The sequence below is a fragment of the Mastigoproctus giganteus genome, chromosome 14 (assembly GCF_048544385.1).
Source record: "Mastigoproctus giganteus isolate SK-2022 chromosome 14, ASM4854438v1, whole genome shotgun sequence".
In the NCBI taxonomy this organism is placed as follows: Eukaryota; Metazoa; Arthropoda; class Arachnida; order Uropygi; family Thelyphonidae; genus Mastigoproctus; species Mastigoproctus giganteus.
The window spans coordinates 18112217-18132611 of record NC_143588.1 but is presented as its reverse complement, the minus strand read 5'-3'; the positions used below and the strand labels follow the sequence as shown (position 1 = coordinate 18132611).

Genomic DNA, 20395 nt, shown 5'->3' with positions numbered 1-20395 from the left:
TACAGAAAACTACACCAACCAACAAATAGTAATATCAAAAAAATACTTTATTTCTGTCCCATATGTTGAACAGTGGCACAAACAGCTTAACAGATTCTTTAAAGATACCGAATTTAAAACTGTGGCCAGGCCAATATGGAAATTACGCACTATACTGAACAATCGCTCAGTCCTTTCCTCATTCGCAACTCAAATAAATGACCTGGTATACATTTCTTGTGGTGATTGCGACTCGTTTTATCAGGGTTCTATGCAGTTTCCTCTGAATTTTCATGTTAATCAACATGCGGCCTCAGTTTATGCTTCTCGTTCCGCAGTGTCAGAATTAGCCTTTCATGTCGTTAACAAAAAACATACTTTTTTTATTTAAAGAGGCCAAAATACTAAGTGTCCAACATAATTACAGGCTGGCCTCGATTAATTCGCCCCGCGAGTGCATAGCGTAAAACGAAAACGCATTAATCGAATATAATAATCAATAGGAAAAATTATAATTGGTCCTTGACCTTCTGGAATGTCTATAAAGAATTTTAAAAGTACCTTTTAAATAACTTTTTAACTGTATACAATGTAAAATATAATGAAACTAATTATGGAATTAAATGTTTATTGCATAAAATAGCGGTTCTCAAACTGTGCTGCGGAATATTTTAAATTTTTGAGGGAAACAGCGATACTCAACAGCTGTCGGACACTGCGCAAACTATTAACTCTAGGTAGTTCACAGTTTCACATTTCTTATTAAGTTGTTTGGATCTAAACGGAACTGTTAGGTATTTCTTTTGGTCTAGGTGTGCTTTTCTTATTAAGTTGTTTGGATCTAAACAGAACTGTTAGGTATTTCTTTTGGTCTAGGTGTGCTGTGAAAATATTACTGTAACATTAAGAGCACTGTGAACCGAGAAAGTTTAGGAACCTCTGACATAAAAAACACAATGAAGAAATGATTGTTGTGGAAATATTTGAACAGTGTTGACTTTCTCTTTTCATTAATCAATTTCCGATAGCCGACAACAATCTTCTCTGGGCCCTGGTGAAATAAATATAGCAGAGAACCTGAAACCTTTTGTTTGAAGTTCTCTGTGATACGAAAGATTTCATCAAGTTCTTTTACTGTTATCTCCTTCGCGGTAACATTTTCATCTGGCTCATTTAAAAATTAATTTTTAAATGCAAGTCCGCATTGACTTTATTAGCGAGAGAAAAAAGCAAGTAACACGTCTTGATAGAACACGCCAAGGCGGGCAGCAGGCAAACGTTTGTTTATTGCCCGTCCGACGCGCGGTAAGCTTAACGTGCAATTCAAATCTTTTTCTACTACATAAAAAAAAAAAAAAAAAAAAGATCGCGTTAACTGGAAATTTGCATTGTGTAAAGTGGTACAATTTCTTCAAATAGCGGTAACTGAAACATGCGTTAATCGAACTCACGTTATGCGAGGCCTGGCTGTATATATAGACTTAATTGCAGAAACTGTTGAAATTAAATTACATGAGAAATCTGTTAATGTTTGCTGGCCATTTCTAATCTCTGATTCGTGGTCTTTTAGGTGCATGCGTAAAGACAAATAATCCATATTTAAGTTTCATGCTCACCTCTATTCAGTAATTTTCTTTCCTGTGATCACGACATATGGTCGAAAAATGTTGTCAGCTTCAATTTTCATTCCTTCCTGTGATCACGACATAAGGTCGAAAAGTATTGTCAGCTTCAAGCAGGAAAATCTTTTTGCAATTTTTTTGTTATATTAATTTTTTACTTAATTTTTAATTGTGTTAAACTGATTTTTAATTGGGTTCAATTAATTTTAATTTTTTACTGTAATGTAAGATTTTTGATTTTTTAATTGTTTTTGTTTTAATTTCTGGAGAGTATCATATTATATTGAGGTAAACTTCTCTGATTCTTTTACAAATATTGATGTCAATGTAGAACGTATCGAGCATTATAGCTCTGTTTCATACCTTCATAATTTAGATCTAAACATTTCCAACAAACAACTGTTTTAAACACAAATTTAGATCAATTCAGATAACTTAATTTACTGGAGATTAAACATCTTAAGCATTCACAGTTAGTTCAATATACTGACAAACTTTAGGAAGAGCTAGTTATTACTTATATCTAAAATTTTCTGTAAATTAAATAATTGAATAAAAATGGGTAGTTTCCATTTATGCTCAGTATGGTCATCACAGCTGGAACAGTTTACACATCACTATAACTAATGTATGTTATTTATTTATTTTTTTGGTAGTTGTTGGCGCATAGGCTTCTGTGGCCATAATGCACCTCCCAAGGTTTTTTTGCAGTACTTTGATCCAAGCCCGAGGCGGGAATCAAACCCGCGACCTTTGGGTTGCCAGGCAGGCACTTTACCCACCCGGCTAGCCCGGTCGGCAATGTATGTTATGACAGCTGACATACCAGCACAACATGGTATGTTGCACTGGTATGTCAATGCTAAGGTTAAAAGTGCATTGGACATGCATTTTTAATCTTAGTATTTGCACAATTAGGTATTTACTCTGCTATTCTGGGGCAACCAAACAATCAACAGGGAAAATGACTTCAAACAGAAATATTTTCAAAAGTTAGACTGGAAAAAGTCAAGAGTAGAGTGGTCTGTTATACTACTGGAAGAGCAATAAAGATGGTAATTTATTTGGCAGAGATTTTAAGCTAAAAGGAGAGAGAGAGAAATTCCTGATTAGTTAATCTAGTTCTAGGTAGATTAGCCAGCCCCCTGACATGTATTGTCAGATTTCATTTGTAGAAATGACATCTCTCAAAACAGAAGAAATTGCAGGGCAAGTTAAGTGAGTGTAGTTGATGAACCTAGTAATGGAGAGTCAACTATGAAAAAGTAACCTAGAGTTCAGAGGATTAAATTTGGAAACTGATTTGAAATTACACCATCTGGCCACTTTATTAAGATCACGACCAACATCAAGTCTGTTTCTCATTGCTGGTAAACTGATCTGGGTACTAATCAGGTTACATAGCTTTACAACACTTTCCACATGTCACACACTACCATGTGACCTCTTCAATTTACATACTTTTGCATATAGCCCAAAACTACATGGTCCTAATGAAGTGGCCAAGCAGTGTAGATTCTAATTATAACTGAGACTGCATATATTTGTGATAATTAGATAGTTTTTGGATGCTTGACCCTTTCCCTGTTGAACTTGTTTCATCAATTTTATTATGATTCACTGAAGTCAGATGGTGAGTGGGAGGGACATGAAGTGTAACACAATATATCATACAGACAGCAAAAATTCTTTGATAAAGCATGGTCTTCACAATACACACCACATAACACTTAAGCTCCTGCTCTCTTTCAGTCACCATTGTTCAAAAGCAATTAATCACCAGCTGTTTAACTAGTGGATCAGACTAGAAAATACTGTCAATGCTGATATTTTGGCATTTTATTTCCCAGTAATTTCTATTTCATTATCAGTAATTTCTGCCAGGTGTGGTACACCATCTAGCAACCAGCTGACAAATACATTTAGGAGTTCTGTATGTACAGAGCCAGAAACACTTCACCTGGCAGGCGTCTCCGTAGCCAGGTGGGAAGGAGCAGCAGTGCCTAGCACACGCTTCTTGATTAGACTGGGGTTTGGGCCCATCACCACCAAATATGGAGGATGCGGAAAGGTCAGGGAATGACCACCGCATATTCCTGGAGCAATATGGCCTTAGTTGCTAATGCTTCTAAAAACCAAATAACCAACCAACTTCACCTGGCACTATGTGCCAGGTGAAGTGTTTCTGGCTCTGTACATAAAAGTAAATTCAATTCTCTTAATGAACTGCAGCATTCTTAATAAATCTTCCAGATTGAAACTTGAAGTTTGTGTGTATATTTTAGATAAGAATAGTATACTACTTGAAGAGTAGATTGATTGTTCTTTTCCACCATGCTCAGGCATTGTATGTCTGTGCCTTAAAATTGCAATGTGTTAATGTAAGTTGATATTTAAACTGGAAATTTCTTGCTAACATCCTACTGTTTATTTTTCATTTATAAGATTTGTCATTAAAAAATATTCCAACAGTCATCTTAAAGACCTCTTCCATTAACTGAAGCTTATATAACCTTCAGATACAGTGAAGTGATTTTCAGTAAAGCTGCAAATTCTTTTCTACTTTTATATTGTATGCAAATAAAAATCACCTTACTATTTCTAGGATACCCCACATAAAGAAAGAAAATAAAATTTAAACTTTTCTGTATGCATTTTCAGGCTAGTCTACTTTGTATTCAATAACTCCACAGTTCCACTCTGTGAATAATTGCTTGCACATTTTTCATGTTGTATGATATAAAACCTGCCAAAAGTGGTGAAAAAAAATTATTCTTCCAACTGTATTACAGAAACTTAATTAACAAATACATAACAAATCAAAAATTCTAAAGAAACTTACCCTAAGAATATAAATGCATTTTGCAAAAAGACTGCAACTCCTGGCCACTGTGGATCTTTCACTGTTTCACAAAAACAAATATTATATTCAATATTTTTAAAACACATATGTATATCTATAAATCTACACGTATGTAGATTTATAAATGCTATTTGCACAAAGACAGATTTCATCAGACCAATGTAATTAATAATACAGATACCCCCGCTTAATGCTGATAACTCATTCCAGAAAAACAGAGCACTAAGTGAATCAGCGCCGTATTCCCGTAATGTAACATGAATTTGTAAGTCACGGTCTATAGCCACGACTCACAAACAATACAATAATGAAATGAATGAAACCGTAATGAAAAGATTCCAAATGTTGATCAAAATATTTAATATTAAAAATCTGTACATAAGATATTCTCCATTACGTATCAAAATTAAACTTAAAATGTCAATTAAAATCATGGATTATTAATCCGATGGCCCTGGGCTGTCGAGTTTTCGTATATACAGTTAATAGAGTTAATATATACAGTTAATACAAAGCATAAAAAAATAAATTAAAAGCAATATAACAAAATGCTTAACTAAGAGCAACAACACACTACACTAGTAGCTTTCAGAGCCTAATGCCCCTTTATCTGCTATTAAAAGATAGTTGAGATATATTATAAAAGATAATAAAATGATTATTTAAAATGGATAATCATTATAAAACAAGAAAATCAGACAGCACATGAAAGATAACTCATCATACTATTCGGAGAACTTCCTCCATAATAGGGTGTATGTAGGTCCCTGTTTTCATTTATATTTGGACTTATCAGCTGCAAGTAGAGAGCTTCCAATGAGACAGACAATAGTTATAAGCAGAGTACACTCATCGTTAGAATGAAGATTAAAATTTACAAACTGCTTTGTTCAACAGTGCTCTGCTGTAAAAGAGTAGAACATTTAAAATTGGCTTGTCAGATAGCCCCCAATGTTCCAAAACACCTTTCAAAGCACAACCTATAAACAGTTCTTCCCAACATAAAACTTAATCCTTGTTTTCACATTGACATCTTGGACCATGCACATAATTATGCCTTCACTCATGGTTGGAATCGTTCCATTTGTTTGAAATGGGGAACCCAAATATATCTTATTATGAAGGAAATTATCCCACACCATTATGAGTGTCCGATTAGCTCATTTAGTTGCTAATACGGCCCATCCTTTTCTCCCAGCCCTCACTGGTATGTGTTTTATGCAATACAATAACAAATAAAACAAATGCTTTTTTTTTTATCCGATCATGAGTTAAATGTCGTATGAAGGTCCAACATTTTCCAGCTATATAATAATTGTTTGCTGTACCATATTTTAATAGCTGATGAAGGGATATCGTATTGCTCTGAAAGCTACTAGTGTGTTGTACTATTTTATTAGTTTTAATTTATATTAATAAATGGATTATCATTTTTGTTTTAATGGTATATATTTTATTTGTAATAAAGTTCACTTTTAAGCTTGAGGGTAGTACCAAGATCTCTTTCATAATATTATAGTATTATAAAATTCAACCTTCTCAACTCCATGCATGGTAATAAATACTAAATGTTATATATCTTCGAGCTTGGTGTTTTCATTAAACATATACAGTCGAACTTCCCTATACCGAATTCGATAAATCCAGCGAAAAAATTTGTTATAGAGAAATTTCGTTATACAGAGAATATCTTTTTTATTAGAAATTATCTAATTAGAAAATGAAAACGAATCTACATTTATTTTTAATGTATTTCATTTCAAAAACACTTATTTAAATTATGTTTACACAATTTTCGCCGGTATCACAAATTGTTGTTGTTGTTGTTCGGTTTAACGACACAAGGGCTACTAAGGCCAAATTGTGTCTCTTCGGCGTTAATTGGCAAAAAGCATATTGTTAGAGAAATTACGTTATATGCTTCCATACAAACCAATATGTTTTAGATATAATAAAAGTTCTTCAATATTTGCTTCATTTCCTAAGATGCAAGATAAATCAGGTGATATATTCAATTTAGAGAGAGACTGAAAAGTGTTTGACCGGATGGTTGAATGTAAGGGACAATCAACCAGGAAATGACGGACTGTAAGTTGCGTCTGACAGGATGGGCACTGGGGTGGGTTTTCACCCAATAATAGAAAGAGATGAGTATGGTGAGTGTGACCAATTCTGAGTCTTGCCAGTACCACTTCCTCTCGTCTGTTTCTTCGGAAGGCAGACAGCCACAGCTTTGGATCTTCTTTTATCTGGTAAAGTTTATTGTTAGGGTCACTTTTCCAGTTCTGTGACCATTTATTGTAGCAGGCTTTGCGTACGACAGACTTAAAATCAGAGAAAGGAACCTGAGGATGTTGTGAGAGAGCGGGTTGAGGATGTTTAGCGGCAAAGTCGGCACTTTCATTTCCCGGAATGCCTGAATGGCCAGGGATCCAGCAAAAACTAATTGACCGATTGGACACACACTGCAAGCAAATAGCTGGGAATGAATCTGTTTCAATGTAGGGTGAGAAATGGAGAAATTCTTACTTATGGCAGAGACAGCACTAAGAGAATCTGTGTAAATTATGGCAGATGAGATGGAAAGCTCAATTACCTTACTAAGTGCCAACTTAATGGCATATAATCCAGCTGTGAAGACACTGCAAGCAAGCGGTAGTGTGGCTGAAATTGTACATAAAGGAAAAACTGCCGCAGCACCTACCATACTCTCAGTTTTTGAACCATCGGTATAAATTTTACAGGCATGGTTGTCCGTAGCATGAGCTGAATGTAACTGTCTGATATTGCAGGAAGCTATATTTTTCCCCCACTGGAGGAAGTATGTATCTTGAGAGACAGGCACATATGTCCAAGGAGCAACAGGCGTAGTTGTGTCTTGGAAGATTTCATTTAAATCGACGTTCCAAGTCTGAACAAGCTCTTTGATCCTGAGGGAGGCGGGTCTATTTTCTTTTGGCTTGCTCTCAAACAAGGCTTCCCAACGAGTATTATAGAGATATTCCCAACTTGGGTGCGATGGTAGACTCTGGATCTTAGCAGCGTAGTTAAGCAGTAGTGTTTTTCTACGCAGGTGTAATGGGGGATCATGAGCTTCAATATATAGACTTTGGATCGGAGAAGTCCTGAAAGCTCCCAGCGCAGTCCTCAGAGCACTATGATGGATCATATTTAGCCGTTTTAAAGTAGTGCTCCTGGCAGAGTCATACACTGGACAACCATAATCTAACCGTGAACGGATTAAACTTCTATAAAGATGCAGCAAAGTACACCGATCAGCTCCCCAAGACATAGATGAGACCGAACGAAGTATATTCAAATGCTTTAAGCAAGAAGTTCTCAAATAAGTGATGTGAGCTTGGAAATTTAGTTTGCGGTCTAATATTAATCCAAGAAATTTAACGGTATTAACGAGAGGGATCGGAGTATTGTTTATTTGTAATTCAGGTTCAGGATGGAGAGCTCGCTTCTTGCAAAAGTGAGTGGCAGTGCATTTATTTTCTGACAGTCTGTAGCCGTTCCGTGAAGTCCAGGATTCTATTTTGGTTATGGCAAGTTGTAGCTGCCGTTCAATGGTATTCATACTTTGAGATTGGCAGGAAATGGTAAGGTCATCTGCATACATATAAGTTTGAACAGTTTTTGGGATATCTCGGGTCATGCTGCTAACTCGGATTGAAAACAGTGTTGGACTGAGTATTGATCCCTGCGGGACTCCCTCTTCCTGAATGTGAGATGTAGAGAGGACGTTTTTGTATCGGACTTGAAATGAGCGCAATTGCAGGAAATTCTGAATTATTTCTGGCAAATGGCCCCTAAGCCCCAGATGGTAAATGTCCGTAATAATACCATGCCGCCATGTAGTGTCAAATGCCTTTTCAAGATCTAAATTTACCATGACTAGATGTTGTTTCATGACAAAGGCATTTCGGATATGAGACTCGGCTTTAATGAGCACATCTAGGGTTGATCTATTTTTTCGAAAGCCATATTGGTGATCTGGAAGGAGATTCTCTGACTCCAGGATGTAAGTGAGCCTAGTATGAACCATTCTTTCGAAAATTTTTCCCATGCAGCTTGTAAGAGATATTGGCCTGTAGTTTTCAACACAGGAAGGATTTTTTCCTGGTTTTGGTAAGGCGATAATGAACGAATGGCGCCATGAAGATGGATAGGCATTTTCAGAGTAGATCCGATTGTAAAAAATTAATAGGGTTCTCAAGTCTTCTCCATGTGAATGCTTTAACATAATGTAATGAACTCCATCTGGACCTGCAGCACTATTGGAAGATCTATTTAATGATTCTTGAAGTTCTGTTAACGTAAACGGTTGGTTGTACGGGAATGAACGGCGCGTGGAGAAGTTAATTTTATACCGTTCTGCACCTGCTTTGATTTTCTGGAAGGTGGAGGCATAGGTGGCAGAAGCTGATATTTTTGCAAATGATTCTGCTAATGCATTTGCAACTTCTTCGGGAGTAGAAATGTCTTTCCCTTTCCAATGAAGTATCGGAGAGGGCGGCCGAGCAAATTTGCCATTTAGTGCCTGTATTCTTTTCCAGATCACTTGTGTGTCCGTGTCTTTGGTAATGGTGGAGGCAAAAGCAATCCATGAATCCCGTTTCGCTTTCCGCCTAACTTGTCTAGCTTTTGCTTTTAGTCTTTTAAAAGCAATTAGGTTAGTAGTGGTGGGATACTTGCGGAAATGATTCCAGGCTCGGTTTTTATCCTGTTTGGCAATTAAACAATCTGTATTCCACCAGTTATTTCTGTGTTTTCGATATGGTGTGGATTTTGGAATGGAGGCCTTAGCTGCAGTCAGAATCTGATTGGTTATGTAAGTGTTGACATCATCAATATGTTGCCTCTGAACATAAAATCTGTCTAAGCGTATCTGGGCAGAATAGACACCCCAGTTTGCCTTTTTAAACTGCCAAGTGGATCGTTGGTCAGGATTTGAAGTTACCCCTGTTTGTAGCGAGCAAATAATTGGAAAGTGATCACTGTTGAAGGGATCGGTTAATACCGACCATGTCATGATTGGAAATATGGATGGTGAACAAATTGACAAGTCTATTGCGGAAGCAGATCCGGTTGCTAAGTGGATGTAGGTAGGAGATCCAGAATTTAATAAATTAAGATCATTATTATGCATGAATTCCTCCATCAATTTGCCTCTTATATCCATTGTGGCCGATCCCCACAATGGATGGTGTCCATTAAAGTCACCAAAAAGACAAATTGGAGTTGGGAGTTGTGCAATGAGGTTGTCAAGTTCTGAAAGCAGAAGTGGGGCAGATGGCGGAATATAAATGGAAACAATGGTAAATGACGTACCAACTGCAAGGCGAGCTGCCACAGCTTCTAGGGTAGTTCTCAATTGGATCGGCTTGGATGGTATGTTAGCGTTAACAAGAATAGCAACTCCTCCACGTGCAGGTGATACCGAGTTCCTATCTCGTCTGTAAATGGTATAACTTGAAAATTTTGGCAAAACTTGGGGCGACAAGAATGTTTCCTGTAAGCATACACCTATGGGATTAAATTGAGCTATTAAATCTCTTATGTCATCGGAATGAGTGCTTAGTCCTCTGCAATTCCATTGTATGATCTTATTCATTATTTAGGTTTACCTGAGGGTGATTCATCTGACTGTTTTCTGTACGTGGGACATTTTTTCCGGTCCTTTTTTGAGAATGTGGGGCGTCCAGTATCCATGGTGTCCTCTGCATGGAGTTCTAGAATAGGTTCCTCATTGTCTAGCAGCTCATCTACCTCCATACTTTTGGAGGGAGATTCCATTTTTTTAGAGACTGATTCAGATTTTAATTGTTCTTTTCCAACTGGGGCTAATGGGGTATGAGTAGGAATACTGATTGGAGTATTTGTGGCTTCGCTAGTTCTTTTTGGAGGATTATCTTTCTTTGAGGTTGAAAGCGTAGATTTGAGCCAGTTCGCCAGAGAGGTGTTAGGTGGAACTGATACATCTGTTTGAGCTGCAGTAGAAATGAAGTTCCGAGTGCGAGCTGCATAGGAACGACTACTTGGCAGGGTCGACATAACTTGTCTACGTGCCTCAGGAAAGGTGACTTTATTTTCTATTTTGTACTTTTGAATTTTCTTTCCTGTAATCCATAGCTCACATGTTTTGGAAAAAGCTGGGTGGCTTTCTTTGCAGTTGGGACAAACAGGGGTTTTGACAGAGCAATCCGCTTGAGTATGATCTTTAGAGCCGCAGATGGGACATATGGCCTCACCTCTACATGCCTGCTGCGAATGCCCGTATTTCTGGCATTTGAAGCAGCGAACGGGATTCGGGATAAATGGTCTTATACAACAATTCAAATAGCCAGCTTTAATTGAGGATGGTAAGTCTGGCGTACTGAATGTTAAGATGATCGATCTCGTTGGAGTGAGATTTCCATCTTTTTTAGTCATAATCAGTTTCACATTTGTAACTTTTTGACTACTTAGTTCTTGAAGTAGCTCTTCTTCGGAGACTGTAATTAGGTCCCACTCACTGATTACACCCTTTGATGAATTTAAGGTTCTGTGTGGAGTAATTGATACTGTGAGCCCACAAAATGATGTTGTGTTTAAGAGCCGCTCAGAATGTTTAGCGGTGGCAGTTTCAATGAGGAGATCTCCGGATTGTAGTCTTTTCACCATTTTCGGTGATCCAGTAATTGATTCCAAATATTTTTGAATCAAGAACGGTGACAATTTTCCTACAGGTTGGGAGGATAAGGAATGAATGACCAAGAAATTTGGTAATTCATCATGGCATTCAGGTTCCCTTCTAAGCCTTTTGGGCTGGTTGGTGTCACGGTCGTTGTCAGGAATTTCTGACCTTGAGCTTGATGGCTCTAAAGGTGGATAATTAGTCGTATCCATGTTAGCTCCTTTTGGCCCTGGGGGTATATTTTTACCACCCACATTACCGGCCCCGCCACGGGGAGGCAGGAGCAGTGCCGCTTGTGGCCAAGCGTATAGGTTAGTACAATTAGTAAGACTAATTTAATTAAAGAAAAAGGTTCTTTCCTTCTTCTGGGCTCTCTTCTTAGTGCTTTTAAGAAAAAGGGCTACTTAACGAAAAAGTTTAATAATCAAGGGAGAAAACAAAAGAGAACCTAGTCGCTTAGAGGAAAACGCTTTTCAATCGCACGAGAATCGCTTGGCCACGGAAACGCTTGGCACCCGGGGCCGTATCACAAATTAAAAAAAAAAATGTTTGATTCTCAAAGAAAACCTCACATTTGTTAAGAGCATTAAAAACATTATCATTATCGGGAACATTTTCACAAAACTGTAGACCCATACAAACTGTTTTAAAAGCGTGAATCATTTCTTCGCGAGTTGGCTTTTCTACGTGTTGTTCTGATGGGTCTTCAGCGTCATCGTTAATTTCTTTGTCAAAATGGTCGCGTCTAACATTGTTCAGCAGTATCCAAATCTTCATTTGGATGTTCTGTTGTAGTCAGATCTTGATCTACATAAACATAACTATCCAGTGTTATTTCATTTTCGATGTTTCTGGATGATTCTAATAATGTCCAAAAGTTTTTCAGTTGTGAAAGGGGCAGTTCATCTTGTTCATTCAGTTGTTGTTTGACTTCTGTATTCAATACAAATCCTGCTTTTGAAAAACAATTTTGAATAGTGTATTCAGTGACATCGTTTGTCCAAACTTTTGCCAGTTCAGAGATGCAATCTCTAAGGTTAATTGTAACCTCCAAGTTTCTATTTTCTGATAACGCATTGACAATCTTCATTATTATTCTCTTTCGATAATAAAATTAAAAATTTTTAATAATGCCTTGGTCCATTGGCTGGAGTTCTGACATTATGTTTGGTGGTAAAAACAACTTCACACTTAAGTTTGTCAGAAATACTGGCAGGATGTGCCGGACAGTTGTCAGTTACCAACACAATTTTCCTTTTTTCTTTTGTTATATGCTTGTCTAGTTTTAATATCCATTCTTCAAAAATATCACTTGTCATCCATGCTTTTTTTTTATTAAAGGTGTAGTCAACTTCCAAAGATTTTGTGTCTCTAAAATATCTTGGGTTTTTTGATTTTCCGATAACTAAAAGTCTTAATTTTTCACTTCCTGTCATATTTGTTCCAACTAGCACAGTGATTCTTTCTTTGCTTTGTTTTCCGCCAAAACATTTATCATCCTTAAAAGCAAGTGTTCTATTCGGTAAACATTTAAACCATTTCGGCAGCATTAAAAACATTCTTAGGTTCATATTCTTCCAAAATCTTCTTTAAGGTATTGTTCCTTCAACTGTTGCAATCTTCTTCGCTTACATTAACACTTTCTCCACAAATAACCTTTTCCACAATTCTGTGACACTTCTTAAATTTATCTACCCACCCAGTGCTCACATTAAATTCTGTATGTCAAGGGACTCTGCAAATTTCAGAGCTTGTTGCTTAATTATTGGACCCGATATTGGTATATTCTTTCACGTATCATTTGTATCCATTTTAGAACAGCTTTATCAACATCTTCGTATATACACAACTTAATTCGCTTCTTGTCTGCTCCTCCTTCAATTGCATTTAAAATCGTAGATAAACTGCTTGCAGTTATGCCATATTTCTCTGTAACGTCTTTTTTCTTAAAACCCTGGTCAATATCATGAAGAATCTTGACTTTCTCGTTAATACGTAAGTAAACACTTTCTCTTTGACATTGTTTCCGCAACTGTAAAAGTGACTCGACTGCAGCTTTTGCCGATACATACACCACAAACTTTGCTGTGCTGGCCATATAGTGAATTGTTAGTACCGCCTACTAAATGACGTTCACTTGCCAATTCAACAGTATCACGTGACCTTTCCTATCAATCACTTTGAAGAAATATACGACTTTGTGAATTTCTTTTATTCTGCTCTCATTCATATATACACAAAAGAAAATTTATGGTTAATGTACGTTGTATGTTACTTTTCAGGTAAAAAAAAATACAAGAGCATATAGCCTATGTGATTGATGACAAATTGTTCTAAAAGAATGAAATAAAAAAAAAAATTTCATGAAAACCATCTACTGGGAGTCCAGTTAGACTGGACATATCATATAATGATTGACAGGAAAGTCACATGGTATGGTTGAGGTGAGAAGCGAATGTCACTCAGTAGGCTATGGTAGCTTGTTGTTATTATTATTTGGTTTTTAGGAGCATTAGCAACTAAGGCCATATTGCTCCTGGGATATACGGTGGTCATTCCCTGACCTTTCCGCATCCTCTGTATTTGGTGGTCACGGGCTCGAACCCCAGTCTAATCAAGAAACGTGTGCTACGCACTGCTGCTCCTGCCCACCTGGCTACGGAGGTGCCTACCGACTATGGTAGCATTCTGTGTATTGCCACTGCAGCACACGAAAGGTTTACTGCAGCGAATTTCGTTTTCCCCCTTAGCCAATATCAATTTACAAATCTACCCTATTTATAGTAAAGTTTATGACTACTTTTAAGAAAACCCATTTGGTTTTATAACTGTAACAAAAATGAAACAAAGACCCTCCAATGGGCATCAATGGCCACAAGTGTTCACTAAAAGAATGATTAATTCCAGATGCTAATGCACAATTTCGGAAGGAAGGAGCCGTATATTTCAGTGGCTGTTTAGCAGTAAATGCTTGAAAATCTTGACTAACACTTCACTATATGGGGTTAATTTTACATGTAATTTCGTTTCAAGGTGCAATGTTTTCCGAAAAAATTCGTAACACAGAGAAATTTGTTAAATAGAAGTTCGTAATAGAGAAGTTCCACTGTATATATTACAGTGAAATTATTTCAAAAACCATATCAAGTATTTAAAAAAAAAAAAGGCAAAAATTTTAAAACCACAAAACAAATTTTAAAAAAATCCAAATCATAAAAACCGTTAATTTTTTCCTGATGTAATGCATAATGCTATTTCCACATATATTTATTTCACAGTTGATTCAGTTTTCCCAACTTCTAGATCTGAATTCCAGAAGAATTTAAGTCTTAAGCAAAAATTAGACAAAATGGCAGACATGCATGATCGCCTCCTCCTGAAATTTGAAAATCTTTTTTAGTGCTCTATTTTAGCCATGCAGTACAAAACTGTCTACAGTTTCATTATAAACTGGGTCTACAATTTCTCAGAAACACAGATAAGAGCTGGCAGCACCGTTGATTTGCAATTTTATTTGAAACAACCTTAAAATGTACATACATACTCCTCAGAGCCCACATATGTAAAACAGATATGTAAAGTTTAAAATGTCTAAAGAGTTTGAATGCAGTTTATTTAACTGTATAGATAACACCGACTTTACAAGGCAAAACCTCAGAATATGAGCTGGAAACCAAAGCACATCAAAAATTAATAGAACTGGTAGAAATCATTTATTCAAAAGCAAACTGTCAAAGAAATATTGATAACTTATTTCATTCATTCTCAATTAAATCTTAAAGTCACTGTACTCACAGGACTATTATATCTAAATTTTTTCCAGATGACCTGTGACATCTGTGCAAGATTTTAAATGCTGTCCGGAATTTTAAGTGGCTCTGATTCTGGGTAACATATGCTAGAATGCCCAATGCGAAATCAAACCTGTATACTGCCACAAGCAACACATAGTCCACAATTTACTCTTCTTGCTAAAGTGACCATATAGAACACTGTTTCTCAACCTTTAGCAGACCATGGAGACACAAAGTATTCCCTAATTTAGGTGGAGTGCCAGAATAAATGTATTATACGGATATATATTTTACATTTTACTTTTTTAAATATTACATTAGCAAAAATACTGATGTTGAATATTAGATGGTACTAAATCTTAGCATTTATAACAAACATTTATCCAATATTAAATACAGTCAGGTTTTCAAAAGCATTTATTACCAAATTAAATCAACACAAAGTGGCACTTTAAATCTCCAGCTGGGTCAGGTTCACTAGTGTATTATATTCCAGTGAGCTAAACAAAAGGTAACTAACTCTATCTATAAATGACCACATAGGCAGATACACACCCAACTTATATGGCCACTTTTTTTTTTTTTTTGTTTTTCTAGTTAATAATATTATAAAAACCAGCAAACTAAAATATCGAAATCATCACAAAATTTATAATGTGGTTGATCTCCCCCACACCTCAGAACTATTTCTTGGACGTGATATTACTGATTGAGTGATAAGCATTCAAGCTCAGCAGGTCATTAATCATTAATTCCCATTATTTTCTTGGCCTGTAGCTGTAATGTTGAAGGCAAAGTTTTAGTAAGATATAAATGCACAGCCACCACTGAACTCAATACCAAGTGAAAGGATCAACAGAAATTCACCTGGATCTAAGATGGGATCAGACCAGGAATCCAGATGGAAGTCAGACTTTGACAAATGAGTGCCAAGTGACTATATTATAATAATAATAATTTTTTTAGTACACTCACAGATATTAATGGAATTATTAAAATGAAAACCATGCTTCTTGTTTTATTCAATATTACAAGAATTATTATGGCTGAACAGAATTCACAACATGGTTGGTCTCCCCAACCTCAGAACCATTTCCTGGCAAAACATACCACATTTAAGTTCTGAGAAGGCTGCAGGAAAAAATTCAAAGGAAGAAACCTGAATTGCAGAAGGATGGTTGGATGCTCCATCAAGGTAATACTTCAGCACACAATGTGCTCTCTGTTCACCAGTTTCTGGCCAAAAAACAAATTCCAGTGTTTGAGCATGGTGTGAACATGCACCCTCCTCACTACACCTAGTGAGTTTAGGGAAGAGAAAGTCCTTGTAACTTTCTCTTCCCTAAACTGAAAAGTGTACTTAAGGGAATCCATTTTCAGTCCATTAAAGCCATATATATATAAAATAAAAAAAAAAAAAAAAAAGTACCAAAGTGTTAAAAGGGATTACAGAAGATGACTTCCAAAAATGTTTCTGTGCCTGGAAGAAATGTATGGAACAGTGTGCGCCCAAGACAATTATTTTGAAGAGGTAACTTGTAAGGTAAGAAATATTTCATTATATTTATTTTAATGCAACAGCCTCATTATTTAATAGACACACCTTGTACATGCTCATTATGACAACAATTTTGTTTTTTAAAGTGAAATAAGCCACTTTGAAAGCAATCTTAGCAATTTCTTTGAAACCACTGCTCTTAATGGTGAAAATCACATCATAACATTGGATATGTACACTGTCAAAACAATTACTTATATTTTCTTTCTGCTGATCCACTCCTTACAGTGTACCTGAACAGTATTAGATTTCTATTGAGCAAGGCTCTGTCTGCACGGGTAGCACAGTGGCATCGTCACTTTCGTTCCCACACCATATGGAAAAGGTCCAGGGTTAGAATCCTGTCAATAATGCAAGGAACTTTTATGGGATTTTTTTCTCAGTAGCTGAGTTATAGTTAGTCTCAGGTGCAGATAGCAGAGTTTTTTTCCTGCTGGAAACTGGTTTTTTGTCAAGCAAAACAGGCAAATCAACCAGAGAACATCCACAAATTCACAAACATAATATACTTGTGCAGATTCACTGATATTCTGGGTGGTCTTAGTATGACATTTATTATATATTGAGCAAGGCTCTAAGTTTTTGCACAAGTTTTAGCATTGCACATAATTATTCTAATTCATTTCCACATGTTAATGATAACAATCCCAAATCATGGTTGATATTTAAGAGAAATAATTCCTCCTTCAAGGGAAGAACTCTACATAACGAAAGTTAATACTCACTTGCAATAACATAAACACCAAACAGAATCCAACAGGATGCAATGAGTGATCCAAAGCCTAAAACAAAACCAATGAATAACCACACTCTGGCTCCTGAAAACAAAATGAAACAAATTTAATTAAAAAAAAATTATAATAAAACTGAATTCAGTAATTTTAGAAGAGACACATTCTTTTAGGTGTTAATTGCATGCAAATGGTAAAAGCTGAATATCTTACAAGTAGGCTTCTGTGGTGCTTTTTTGAAGTATGAAATTCTTCTTCTTCTTAAGATTTATGCCGTTATTACAACTTCCCCTCAACCTAGAATCGAAAAGCCATTCTTTATTCTTTATTTTCCATTTTCTCCTATCTTCCCAGTCTCCGTCCACCAGTCCTCTTCTATTCATCGCTGCTCTCACGCCCTCTTATCCATGTCGTTCTTGGTCTTCCTCTCCTTTTCCTTCTCCATGGCATCCATTCCATGGCTCCCTCTGGGCAATCTTATGACCTCCATTCTCTTCACATGGCCAAACCACTCCAATCTTTTCTCCTCTATTTTATCATTTTTTTTGGACATTGAGTGTGTTCCTTATGTCATTTCTGACATTTTCAGTCCTAGACTTTCTTGCTGATCTTCACCAAAAATCCATCTCAATGGCCAGTATATTATTTTGTCTTTCAGTTAAGATCCAAGTCTCACATCCATATAACAAAACACTTTGTAGCATTGCATTATATATCTGTTTAGTATTGTTAATAATATAACAAAACATGTAAAGTACAGAATTTTAAATTACATTTAGAAAATTGTTCTAAACATGCTTTAGTCAAATATAGTAAAGCATATTTTGAACACTTTTAACTGCTAAATATCTCTTTCATACGAAGGAAATGAATTTAGAAGTGCAATTCAGTCACTGAAAATAAAGCAAAATAATCAATCCCTATTGGATTTAGAAACTCTGCGCATAGATGGTGATGAGAGTCATCTCCATAATCAATTTTGTATGAAAAATTAAAACATTTGTGAAATCATTTTCAAACGAGCAGTTTTCTCATTGAAAATCTCACAATTCATATGCCCAAACAATTTGATAGCATATTTGCATATCTTTTTATGGTATTGAGAATTCTTGTAATGTTACCAGTATCAGTATTTGATTCTGCTGTAGGCTGTCAGGAAGAAAGTACATGTTTCAATTCACTCTGGCAGCTTAACTGAATGGGATTACCAATACATGTCTGGTAGACAAAATTTTTGTTTAAAAATTTAAATTTATAATTTCTGTAATTCTTAAATTTTATTTCAGTAATTTTGTATCTTTTATTTCAGTAATTTTGCGTAATCAGTAATTACTTATTAAATTTGATTTTAGTAATTTCCTGAAATTAATTTCTACAATATTTTGTAAATTTAATACTTAACTTTTCTAACGTATTCCTGCTAAGTTAAATTCTTCACGGTAACTTCGGTAGCTAATTTTAACTTTAACTAGTGAATAAAATACTTCATTAATTTACATTCTATAACATGTTATAAATTTAAGTTTTGCAATCTTTCTTAAGTTCAAATTTTATCTAATTAATAACTGTTTTATAAGATTCACTTTCAATACATCTTCCAAGAACATCACAACTCAGATGGAAATGACTTGGGCATTTCTGGTGGGATTATCTAGTTCAGGAGTGGCCAACTTAATATGCGATGCAATCTACATTTTCCCTTCAAAATGCACCACGATCTACCATCTCAAAAATTTCATTGCACAAGGTGCACAAATCGAGGGATGAATGTATATTTAAAATTCGTTGTGATTGACAGAAATTAAATCCGCAATCGACTCGCTGGCCACTCCTGATCTAGTTCATCGCTTGTCAAATGGTATTCAAAGATCAGTCTAGAAGAAAAACCAAGCTAAACTGATAATTCTTTTCTTTGCACCCAACTTAAGGACTGTACCGATTCAAATTAAAACTTGGTGCATTAGTAGAAGAATTCAGGTCCAAGAACAGAACTGTCTTATTGTCAGAGAAATAGGTAACTTTTTTGTAATAAAGATAGGTGGACCAAAAACAGTGTTTGCCAGAAGCAACAACTGAAAATGTTACCAACAGATTGTTAGATTTTAAGGGAGGGAGTTAAAGAGAGCATTATTATTATTCAAGAATGCAAGATAACTTCAGGAATAGCAACTCCAAAATAACTTATACGAGGTGTTACCCAAAAAGTTCCCAAAATTTTAATGTTGCGTGGGAACTATGTCTCGTATGGACTTGTGGTGCTAGGTAACACTGCATGCATCCTTTGTAAATCAGTGTGCCATATGACATCGGGCTGGATAGAGTCATTGAATATTTATGCACAGTTTTTTGGCAGTGTGTTTCGTGTAGTTTGTGATTGTTGAGATTGCTAATGTGAAAGAAACGTGCTTGCACCAAGTTTTGTTTCCTTCTTAACGATACAGCAGCAGAAACCCATAAGAAGTTGAAACAAGCTTTTGGTGACAATGCTTTAAGCCAGATGCAGACCTACTACTGGTTTAACCATTTTAAACACTGTTGAATGTCAGTTGATGACAACGATCGCTCTGGGCATCCATCATCAAGCACCACCCTGGAAAATGTCTCAAAAGGCAGACCATCCACAACATCTGTTCCACTGAAGGACTATCATACGGCACGTGTCAGCAGATTTTGCCAGACAAGTTGAACACGAGAAGGATTATTATTATTATTATTATTAATATCCATATGATGCAAGGAAGCCTGAGGTTTATGATGCACCAGGAAAAAAAAAAGTTCCCGAGTAACCCTGAGAGAAAGAAAGAGAGAGAGAGAGAGAGAGAGAGAGAGAGAGTGTCAAAAGTAGAAGGGAATCACCAAGAAAGAGAAGAATAATGATATCCAGCTCAGGACCCTGAGTGTGCCAAGCCTATACTCACCAGATGTGAGCCCCCAGGATTGTGGCCAAGTTCGTGCCACAGTTACTGAGTGAAGACCAAAAGCAACATTAAATGGAAGTCAGAAGAGATCTTCAAGAATGGCCAGGCCAGGAATAATCAAAACTTCCTTTTTACGGTCGTCACTGGTGACAAGAGTTGGGTATATGGGTATGACCCAGAAACCAAGCAACAATTTAGGATCAAAGCTTGCTTTGATTCCTTTGTTCTCTTACTACGTTTATTTATTT

General features: G+C 36.1%; 1 protein-coding gene across 1 annotated transcript in view; it reads right to left on the bottom strand.

Moving 5' to 3' along the window:
* The window catches only part of LOC150074999 (transmembrane protein 50A), a 102574-nt gene that overhangs the window by 4780 nt on the left and 77399 nt on the right, over positions 1-20395 (bottom strand). The window contains exons 4-5 of the mRNA XM_090388312.1: positions 17224-17316; positions 4444-4504 (exon numbers count right to left, since the gene is read on the bottom strand). Coding sequence (XP_090244438.1) covers positions 4444-4504; positions 17224-17316 — 154 coding nt within the window. The remainder of the gene's footprint in view (positions 1-4443; positions 4505-17223; positions 17317-20395) is intronic.